General features: G+C 39.2%; 1 protein-coding gene and 1 long non-coding RNA gene across 2 annotated transcripts; both read right to left on the bottom strand.

Annotated features, from left to right (window-relative positions):
* Positions 1-655: 655 nt before the first annotated feature.
* On the bottom strand, positions 656-7,009 carry LOC113296317. The gene is made up of 8 exons (XM_026544626.1): positions 6,784-7,009; positions 5,257-6,485; positions 4,696-5,141; positions 4,340-4,579; positions 3,824-4,218; positions 3,387-3,671; positions 2,586-2,857; positions 656-679 (listed from the first exon to the last, which is right to left on the bottom strand). The coding sequence occupies exons 1-8, from the start codon at positions 7,007-7,009 to the stop codon at positions 656-658; spliced, it is 3,117 nt and encodes a 1,038-aa protein (XP_026400411.1).
* A 1,847-nt stretch (positions 7,010-8,856) lies between these two features.
* Positions 8,857-11,197, bottom strand: LOC113300099. The gene is made up of 2 exons (XR_003335408.1): positions 10,352-11,197; positions 8,857-10,240 (listed from the first exon to the last, which is right to left on the bottom strand). It is a non-coding gene; the product is annotated as an uncharacterized LOC113300099 (long non-coding RNA).
* Between the last annotated feature and the right edge of the window lie 261 nt (positions 11,198-11,458).

The raw sequence follows: 11,458 nt of genomic DNA, 5'->3' as shown, positions 1-11,458 counted from the left end.
ATGGCACGGCTAGCCAAGCATTCTTCTGTTTCCTTCACACCCCAATTATTAAAAATTCATTTTAGTCAAATCATATCAATGAAAATTATCTTATTTATCCAAAACCAGTACAAAAAAATGTATATGTTCGAGACTAGAAAGAAAACCAGATGTCTCACAACTACATAACTCAGAAGAGCCCGTCCAATAGATTATAATTCCTTGAAAGCATCATCTTCAACCTGTTTTGATACCTTTCAGTTCTACTCTTCAAGTTGTGGATAGCCTTTCCCACCTTTTGAGATTCCACTGCCAGAGCCTTCTCCTATTCCAAAACGGCTTTTGTGGCAGGAACGGCGTTGGAAAGAATACCGGCTCTCTCAACCTTCACAATGTCAAGGCGGTGCCGCAACCAACTTACATTGAACTCAAGAGATTTACATGTAGACACCATGTTTTCCCATCTTTCAATAGTTTATTCCGTGACGTCGCAGATGGATGTGCCCTCCATTTCAACGATCATAGGCAGGAGACAATTCACTGTGGTAACCAAAGCCGACGAACAATGCTTCACCACGTTCCTGGTGGAAATATGGCCATATTTTCGTATACAGAGTCACGAATTCCTTTCGCACCAGGAATTTACCGACGCTTCGGCAGCTAGAAGACACACACTTCATGCAGATTTCAAATGACAAGCCTGCACAGGGATATTCATAGCAAGAGATGCCTAAATCAGCATTTTCCAAATCAGCAGCGGTCGGTGTGCTTGGTTTCGAAGAAAGGGGGGAGGTCAGATCATCATCATCAATGACAGTCACACATGTCCCAGTTGGATATCTCTGCGCAAAAGGAAATCTCCTTTCGTCACTCGCAGTAATAATAAACAAATATCTATTGGTTAACAAAAGCATACCGGTATGATCTTCTTCACTCGGATAATCTGGATGGGTGAATTGTTGCAGGAGCAAGAACGTCCGCGCTTAACTGAAGAATCAGGCTGGCTCGAGGACGATTCACTTCTGCTCGACATGATGAAAGAAATATAGGTTCAATAGGAGAAATCTTTGTCGTGAACTTGGAAGGATGATCTAGTTTCACCAGCATATATATTGCGGAAACCCTAGAAAGAAACGGATGCTGGAAAAACGGTGAGCCTACATGACAGCCGAAAAATCAGCCACAATGAAATCTCTTGTCGAAACCCAAATAAAAAAAACGGTCAAATATTCAAGAGAGGAATATATTTTGCAGCTCGGAACCCTGGGACAGACGCGTACCTGGAATGTGTTCTCCTTCCACAGAGGCGTTAACGACGCAAGAGTCTGAGCCGCGTCCAAACCGCGCCAAGCCAAGTCGCGCCCAAACAAAGCCAAGTCGCGCCCAAGCCAAGCCAAGTCGCGTCCAAGTCAAGCTAGCACTGGTACCAACACCAAGACGAATCTATGCAAAATCCGCCAGCACACAAGGATCACATATTTCTCATGCCTTCCACTAAAGGTTAGTTGAATTTTCTTGGCGATCTCTTCACGTATTGCTCTCTCGATTTTACTCTCACCTGTCGCCATCTCATGCTTACCCCTCAACAATGTCACTGTTACGTGCTAAGCAGGGGACTTAATGTTGATGGTGGTTTTTAGCTTAAGGTTAAAATCGTAAAACCTTGCATCAGATATGACGTCACTCTGCAAGGAAACGGTGCTGCGAGTGCTAACCTCTCCACCGACACATTTATTGAGCCGCTCAATACACTTTTATCCATAACACTCTGTAACTTTCGGCACCTCGCCAATACGAGACTCACTGAGTACTTTCCTGTGCTATGTTCCCCAGCAGAACCCTTAATCGGTATGGGATGACGGATTTATGTTCACTCGCAGCGGAGTAGCATGAACCTCCAAGTACCAAAGTAGTGTAGCACAGAACAGGGGTAACAGGGATAGGTTTAAGTTTCGTCAGAAACTTAATAGAAAACTAATTCTAGGATCAAGATTCTAAGATAAAATATTGATAAACAAACTTGATAATAATATTGATAATAAGATGTGTCTTGTAAACAAGAGTTCCAGCCTTTATATACACTTACATGAACTGATTAAAGGAAAGAGTTTGACGAAAACTAAAAAAATAAATACTTGCGAAGCAAACTAACTTAAACTGACGTAATGGATCAACAGTCATAGTTGATCCAAAAGCATGAGGTCAACTGTTATAATTGATATAGAAGAAAAGGATCAACAATCATTGTTGATACAGAGAAAGATGTACTACATCAGTCCCCCCTTCTTGAAAGAAACTCACCCTCGAGTTAAAGTATAGAAAGAACTTCATTCTCTCCATGGAATTTGAATATTTCTTGCACATTGAAGATATTAGAGATGTTCCAAGTTGATGGAAGATCAATAACATAAGCATTGTCACTGATTTTCTTCAAACTTGAATGGTACATATTTCTTCATCTTGGTCTTGTTATAAGTACCAGTAGGAAATCTTTCTTTTCTGAGATGAATCATAACCAATTCTCCTTCACCAAAAGTTTTAAGTCTTCTATGTTGATTGGCATCGTCCTTGTACTTGTTGTTAGAATCTGCAAGCTTTGACTGTACCTCTTGATGTATGAGTGAAGCTTTCTCAACAAAGTTATCTGCCTTAGCATTTGATTTACGCAGCTTGGGAAGTACCACCAAATCTAAAATATGATTAGGAACCTTAGAATAAACAATCTGAAAAGGTGTCTTACATGTAGATCGATTAACTGAAGTGTTATAAGCAAATTCCATATGTGGAAGGAGATTATCCCATTGCTTCTCTTTTCCTCCAATAACCTTGGCTCTAATCAGATTTCCTAAAGATCGATTGACCACTTCAGTTTGTCCATCTGTTTGAGGGTGAGCAGTTGTACTATATTGAAGTTTAGTACCCAAACGCATCCATAAAGACTTCCAAAAGTAGCTCAAAAATTTAGTGTCTCGATCAGAAGTAATTGTTTTGGGAATTCCATGCAAACGTACTACTTCTTTGAAAAATAAATAAGCAACATTGGATGCATCAGTTGTTTTCTTGCATGCTATGAAGTGAGCCATCTTTGAGTAACGATCAACAACTACCATAATAGAATCATTCCCCCTCACAGTACGTGGTAAACCAAGCACGAAATCCATGCTAATATCCACCCAAGGAGCTTCAGGAATTGGTAGAGGAGTATACAAGCCAGTGTTTTGAATATTACCTTTAGACTGTTGACAAACCATGCATTTTTGTACGTACTTTTGAACATCTCTTTAATAGAAGGCCAAAAATAACGTTCTTCAACCAAAGCTATTGTTTTATCACGTCCAAAATGTCCACCAAGGCCACTGCCATGTAATTCTTGGATGAGATGAAGACGTAGGAACATTGTGGAATACATAAACGATTTCCTTTAAAGAGAAACCCTTCTTGAATGAGAAAATCATCAACACTTCCTGTTGAAGAACCACACTTGTCCCAAAGTTGCTTAAATTCTTTGTCTTCACTATATAAATCTTTTAAGAAATCAAAGGCTAAACTCTCATGTTTAAGAGTAACCAGAAGATGAGCTCTCCTACTCAAAGCATCAGCAACTTGATTAAGTTTCCCACTTTGATGTTTAATGGAAAAAGTATATTGGTTAATAGTAGATAACCATCTATCATGCATCCTATTGACCTTTGCTGAAGTTTTCAAAAACTTGAGAGCTTGATTATCAGTATTGACAACAAATTCACTGTGAATAAGATAAGGATGCCAATTCTTAAGAGCTTGAACAAGAGAAATTCCAACTCATAAGTAGACCACTTCTTCCTTGTATCTGAATTCTTTTCACTATAGTATGCAACTGGATGTCCTTCCTGAGATAACACAGCACCAATGCCAACAACAGAAGCATCACAATGAATCTCAAAAGGTTTATCAAAATTTGGCATGGCAAGAAGAGGTGCACTGCACAATTTTTCCTTAAGAAGATTAAAGCTCTTATCTGCTTCTTCAGTCCACTCAAAAGTATCACACTTCAAACAATCTGTCAAACCAGCTGCAATGGTACTAAAGTTTCTCACAAATCTTCTATAGAAAGAAGCTAACCCATGAAAACTTCTTACTTCACGAATAGATGTTGGAGTAGGCCAATCCACAATTGCCTTAACTTTAGAATCATCCACAGAAATACCAGTATCCAACATATCCCAAGAAAGTGACCTTGTTTGTAAAGAAAGTGCACTTCTTTAGATTCACATACAAAACATTGTCCTGCAGTGCCTGAAAGACTTGAGATAAATGTGAAATATGCTCTTCTTCATTGTTGCTAAAAATCAGTATGTCATCAAAATATACAATGACAAACTTTCCAAGAAAAGGTTGCAGAACTTGATTCATGAGGCGCATAAAAGTACTATGAGCATTAGATAATCCAAAAGGCATGACTAACCACTCATATAAACCTTCTTTTGTTTTGAAAGCTGTTTTCCATTCATCACCTTCTCGAATACGTATTTGATGATACCCACTACGTAAATCAAGCTTTGTAAACACTTTAGCACCCGAAAGCATATCTATCATGTCATCAATTCTTGGTATGGGAAACCTATATGGTATAGTAACTCTGTTTAATGCTCTACAGTCTATACACATACGATGTCCACCATCCTTTTTGTCTACTAAAAAGGCTGGACTAGCACAAGGACTTTTGCTAAGTCTTACCAAACCTTTTTGTAACAAATCATCAACTGACCTTGTAAAATCTCATGTTCTTTAGGACTTAACCTATAATGAGGTTGATTAGGAATAGAAGTTCCAGGTATAAAGTCTATCTGATGTTGTAGATCTCTTAATGGAGGCAAAACATTGGGTAATTCAGTAGGAAATAAGTCATTGAAAGAAGATAATAAAGGTTGTACCTTGTCTCGAATTTCCACCATTGGTTTATCAGCTTCATGAGAACCCAAAGAATGATTTGGTTGTAAAGAATGAACAATGGTAGCGACTAGTGCATTTGTCTTCTTATCTGATGGTTCCTTGACTGAATTAGAAGATTGTAAAGGCCATATGACTAGTAAACCCTTCATGAACAAAGGTATAAGTATTCTCATAGCAGTTATGAACAACACGAATATCATACTTCCATGGTCTTCCCAATAATAAACTTGCTGCAGTCATGTTAATAACATCACACAAAACATAATTTGAATACCCAGGGAAAGAAAACTTCACCAAACATTGATGATTAATTTGCTGAGTGGAAGAGTTGTTTATCCATCCAACTGAATACGGTTTTGGATGAAGAGTAACAGGTAAACCAAGTTTCTCAACTAACTTTGCAGAAACATAGTTTTCTGTACTTCCACTGTCATTGATCATAGTGCAAAGATTCTCTTCAATGAAACAATGAGATCTGAAAATATTATGTCTCTGAGTAGGACATGGTTCAGTGATTAAAACTGGTCGAATCATCCCAAGGAAATCTGCATCATAAGTCTCATGTTCTTGAAGATAAAATAATTCATCATCTCCAAACGCTTCTTCTTCTTGTGTTTCGTCTGAAGTTTCATTAATGTAAGCATGGAATTTGCGAAAATCACTAGAAGTATGGCCAGTTTGGTTGCACTTGTTACATTTATCTCCTCGAAATTTTGAATAAGGGTTAGAGGATTTAGATAATGGTGGAAAATCTTGTTTAAACTGATTACCTTTAGTATTGCGAACAAAATTTCGTTGTGGAGGAGGCTGAGGTGGCTTAGCAGATGAGATATGCATTGTAGGAGCAGGTTCTGAAGGAACAGAAGTAGGTTGTTGTTGCTGATATGGTTGGTTTGCACTTCTGTCATGTGGATCAACAAAGACAGTTGATCCCTGTGAGGATGGATCAACAACGACTGTTGATCCCTTTTCAGCTTGGTAACCATAAGAATAATTATATGGTCTGGCAGTTTTAAAAAAGTTTTGATAACGAGCTTGACGTGGAGTTGCTTGTCTAGAGGTACTGAGTACATGCCTTTCAACTCTAATAGCTTGTTGGATGGCTTCAACCATTGTAAACACGGACTGCGTCAGTCCCTGTTGAATTAAATTATTCAAATCAGCTATAAAATGTGCAACTAATTGCTCTTCAGTTTCATTCAATTGGTTACGAGCAACTAAAGCATAGAAATCAGCAACGTATTCTTCAACTAATCTGGCCCCTTGTCGACAGTTCCGAAGCTTAATAAAAAGTTGTTGCATATAATCTGTAGGTAAGAATTTATCTCTTAATAATTGTCTCATTCTTTTCCATGTACGTATAGGAGGTTTATGAGCATTGCGTCGATCTTCACCGAGTTTTTCCCACCAAGCTGCAGCTCCACCTTTTAATTTATAAGCTACCAGTTTAACTTGAGAAGATTCAGGAACTTCCATGAAAGTGAAAAAGGAATCGACTTCATAAAACCAATCCAGCAAGTCTTCAATATGTAAACCACCATGAAAACTAGGTATATCAGCCTTCAACTTATATTCTGGTAAAGTTCCATAAGGATTCATACCAGATTTTAATCGTTTTTCATCAACCCATGTTGCTCTTTGAGTTCTTCAGCTTTGTCATCTTCATCATAGTTGAGGGGTATGGTAATCTTTTTTTTGTTAATATAACCTTCCAAGGGTTCCTTGTGGTAAAGGGTATGGGAAATATTCTCAGGAATATTATAATTCTGAGTATAAGAAGGTTTATCTTTTTTGGTTTCATCTTCTTCTTTTTCGCCAGAGCTTTGGTCCCCTTTTCTGAATCATCTGTTAATTTAGGCATCACCAAGTCACCAAAACCAGCATGTTTCCATAATTTGTCTAAACAATCTCCATGCATAGCAAGTGCAGATTTTAGAGAATTTGTAGCTGAATCAAGCTTGGTAGCAAACTTGGTTTCTAAGGAACTAAAAGACGTTTCAATTTTGTTGCCGAGCTTGGTTTCAAGTGCTGCGCCGAGCTTGGTTTCAAGTGCTGTGACAATGGCATCAATTTCAGTTGGTGTTAACTTGTCTCCCATTGTAACGAAAGGTAGGTGGGTGAAAATTTAGGGTTTTGAGTTGTTGCGGAAGCTGTGGAAAGGATCTATTTCTAGATAAAAATCTAAAAACTCTGTATCTGATACCAACTAGTGTAGCACAGAACAGGGGTAACAGGGATAGGTTTAAGTTTCGTCAGAAACTTAATAGAAAACTGATTCTAGGATCAAGATTCTAAGATAAAAGATTGATAAACAAACTTGATAATAATATTGATAATAAGATGTGTCTTGTAAACAAGATTTCCAGCCTTTATATAGACTTACATGAACTGATTAAAGGAAAGAGTTTGACGAAAACTAGAAAAGGAAATACTTGCGAAGCAAACTAACTTAAACTGACGCAATGGATCAACAGTCATAGTTGATCCAAAAGCATGAGGTCAACTGTTACAGTTGATACAGAAGAAAAGGATCAACAATCATTGTTGATACAGAGAAAGATGTACTACATCACAAAGTTAAGGCCATTGCACGAAATGCTCAGACAGAAAGCACACTACATTCTGTAGATAAAGATTTTTGTATGGCTGCATACAAAATCCAGCTAATTATTGTGATAACTCGCAAAGAACTCATAAACCCAACTAATTTGCAAATTAGGATTTCGCGCCCCGTGCAGTATACTGGACCCCGTTGGTCGAAACCATACTTAAACAAGTTAGGCAACCGAATCCGCCACAGCGCGCTAAAAGTGCGGCCGCGCCCTAGCATGTCGGCCCTCTTTCCGTCGACCAATCAGGTCGCTTCAAATCCTCCACCGCGCGTTGGAAGTATGACCACGCCCTAGCATGTTGGCCCCACTTCCTGTCAACCAATCGGGTTGCTCCAAAATTTGTCACGGCCTCAAAAAGGTCGCCATACTAAGTTGCCTTCCCAAAACACGCCAGCTTCCCAAAAACGCGCTAGCTTCCCCAAAAACGCCAGCATACCGCACGCGTATGCCTCACATGCCAGGCGCGCATGCCAGACGCGCTTACCAGACGCGCATGCCAGACGCGCTTGCCAGACGCACTTACCAGACGCGCATGCCAGACGCGCTTCCCAGATGCGCATGCCTGACCTGTTGTCAGCCGAGCAAATATAATTTCACTTTCTCACTCAACTAGATATAAATATAGTACGTGATAAGAAAGAGTTCGTTCCCACAGACAGGCTTTTGTTGTTATCAAATTTTCAGATTCTTAAGTAACCAAAGGGGGGAATTTTTGTTTTTATCTAAGCAATAAAAGTAATTGAAAGCAATAAAAATAACTTGAATAATCAATAAGAAGAAGATATTGGTCACGGGATAGTATCATTCACAAACATGTATTTTCATCAATGACTAGAATTGGAATTTTAATCTCTCATTTACTAAAAGTTCTAGGATATCTTGATCGCAAGAGTATCCCGTTTATTTCCCGATTTTATCACAAACAACATTAAAAGATACTATTGTGAAATCTACCTAGAAAGCAACCTAAAGTGTAAAAGCACAATTAAGTTTAACTCCCTAAGAGCATTAAGTTCTATGAAATAAGACTAATCAATACAAACAAACGTGTAAAAGCACTAATTCGTTTTAACAAAGGTTATGATTCATATGTGACTAGTAGGATATATCACTACAAGCACTACTCACATTTATGCTACTTGTAATCAGTAATTTATCACTTTTTCGTATAATAAAACCTAATCTAGCAATAGATATGAAGACCAATCTAATTGATTCCGGACTCAACCAAACTAGCATTCAAATCATAAAACAATATAAACCATGAATCATAAACAATAAAGCTGAGACAAAACTAATCCATTGATTTAAATATCATGCTTGAGAAATCAACTTTTATCCCATAACCAATAATTGTATTTAGCTACTCATAGCTTTTGAGTTCATCATAATCATAATCAAAAATAAATTGAAGAAGATGAAAAATAAACGAAAGCAAATCCTAGTAGAATCGCCGCTCTTCAAAGTTCCAAGTAGAAAAATACGTGATAAAAGAAAGTAGAAAACTTTTCTTTTTGTAGCTCTTCTTAGGTCAAGTCTTCAAAAGCCCATCACCAAGAAGTCCACCAAGCCCATGTAGAAAATATGTCCAAAAAAATATCGCCGTAAATCGGTCGGAAAACGTCCGGAAGTTGGCCGGAAAAGTGGCCGGAAAACATCTCAGGTGACCGGCAAGGTCCACCAGGTCACCGGTCAACGAGTCAGAACGGTCAAACTCAGTGAGTCACACCGAGTCAGTCAGTTGGTACCAGTCAGATGAGTCAGGTCTGAGTTAAGGCTAACTCAGCTGACTTGTTCTAAGTCAACCATTTCGCAGGCTAGAGCTTTGCTGCTGCACAATGATTGTGCATCACCAACTCTGTAACTTCTATCCTTCACTTACATTTGATCATTGCAGCACCATTTAACTCAGCTGCCTCATTTCTTTGCCTTCAATCCATGTATTAGCCATTGCGACTCCATCTCACTCATGAACCATTACGAGTTCATCCCCTTCATTCTTCATCTTCTTGACTTTGTGAACAACAGCATCACTTGTTCCCTGCTCCAGCTGCAATGCTAAAATGCCTGCGAAGCCAACTCAGTTCACAACTCCACAACACCATTCTTTGCAACACAGCCACTGCACCATAGCAATTCAACTTCTTTGCAGCTCCTACTTGATTGTATGGCTACAGTTTAGTCACAGAATTCCAACAAACTGCAATCCACATACGCAGCCTAAGCCATACATCATCAGCTGCTTCTCAATTTGTAGCTTCAGTTCCACCAAAATCATCTTAGCTTCCCTGTTAACAATGGCAGCAACATCTCACCTGCAACTCTCTCTAGTAGCTACATAATGCCACAGCCCACTGCAATAAACACAAGCACTCTGCAACAATTCTTGAGCCAACAAACTCCAGTTCTACAGCTCCACTAGCCATTTTCCCTTGCAGTCATTCATTCTTTTCAATAGAATCGAACACACCCAGTTTAACCAGTGCTCAATCAACACCATATGAAGCTTCTATGAACACCCTTCATCATACCCTGCGGCATCTGAACTTCCCTTAAATCTCCATCTCAGCCTTAACACCACTGTCAGACTCAGCTGCACAGCTCCTAACATTCATCTAATCAATTCCATAGCCAACTGATTCAAGTACAGGCTCTCAGTAACAACACCAGAACCCTTGCAATTCATCATAACCAGCTGTAGAGCATTTCTTGTTCACCTGCAACATCACCACTTCCATCTCAGGACCACTCAATCAACTGTTCAGTACCAATCCCTAACACACAGTTCCTTCAACTGCAACATTCATGCACAACAGCCTAACACATACATCTAAGCCAGTAAACATAAACAGCTTCAATTGCAAGCAATACCCATTTCTTGTCTCAGTTGTGACGCAATAACCTGACACCAGCATAACCACCTGCAATCTGCTTCCTTCTTATGCAATTGCAAATCCAATCAATTCTTCACTGCCACCACCATCTCACTGTGTACAGGCCTCCAATACCAATAACCCCTTCATCGCAGCTGCACAACCAACTTCCAGTCTCATAACTTTGTACAGCAGCAGCAACTTCTCCTCTTTGGATTCACAACACAGACCACTCAATGGAGCAACATCAACCCAATTACAGTTCGAATTCAACCCTTCTTCCTCTATCAGCAGCACCACCTTCACATCTGAAACCCATCTTCATTTCTGAAATCATCTCGAACCCATTAGATCCGCCAATAACATCGAACCAGTATCATTTCCAAAACCCTAACTTCTCTGCTTCTATCTACCACAACACAAGATTCGAATGGATTGATACCCAATTTCTCAAATTAACTGCGCCAGTCTTGAAATCAAAGATAGACTCATCACGAATTCAGTCAGCAGTTCCTCAAACGAACATCTCTACCAACCTCAGTTCAACAATCCCATGGCAAATCCACAGCATCTCACAATTTCGATCATCTCATTTGTTTCTGTGTGTTCTTCTTCGTCTTTAATCTAACAGTATAATCAATTCCAACCATAGGCCACCAACAGCACCAGAAATTCGAACCCATTACTCTTCTTCATCTTAATTTCCAAACTATCTTCTCCTCTCTTCGATCTCCTCTCTTGGTCTCATGGCTGCTGCGCAGCTTTTCTATTTTCTTTTCTCTCAATTTCAACGATGTCTTAATTTGGGGAAAGAAGAGAAAATGACTTCTCTGAGTTAGGGTTAGAGCATAAGAATTCGGTCTAGATCTGGGTACAATTATGGGCCGCCCAATGACATCCCAGCTAGCTTAATACATAGGTGCCATGAGTATCTAACCGGGTGCTTTTAACACTAAAATGGGTTGCCCCTTAACCTTGGCTGGTCTGCTACTAATACTTGCTTGTGAAATGACCATTTTGCTCTTTTTGCTTCATTTAGATATTATTCTTCGTCTTTTCTCC

This window comes from Papaver somniferum, chromosome 7 (genome assembly GCF_003573695.1).
Source record: "Papaver somniferum cultivar HN1 chromosome 7, ASM357369v1, whole genome shotgun sequence".
Taxonomy (NCBI): domain Eukaryota; kingdom Viridiplantae; phylum Streptophyta; class Magnoliopsida; order Ranunculales; family Papaveraceae; genus Papaver; species Papaver somniferum.
Note: the sequence above shows the minus strand (reverse complement) of the source record. Positions and strands in the feature narration are given on the sequence as shown.

Bases quoted from the DNA above. Each gene is read 5' to 3' on its own strand.
- LOC113296317 (XM_026544626.1), bottom strand. From the start codon at position 7,009: ATGGGAGACAAGTTAACACCAACTGAAATTGATGCCATTGTCACAGCA. The intron at 6,486-6,783 runs GTGACTTGGTGA...GAACTTTACCAG, and splicing joins ATGGAAACATGCTGGTTTTG to AATATAAGTTGAAGGCTGAT. The intron at 680-2,585 runs GTACAGTCAAAG...ATCCCTGTGCAG, and splicing joins CTTCACTCATACATCAAGAG to GCTTGTCATTTGAAATCTGC.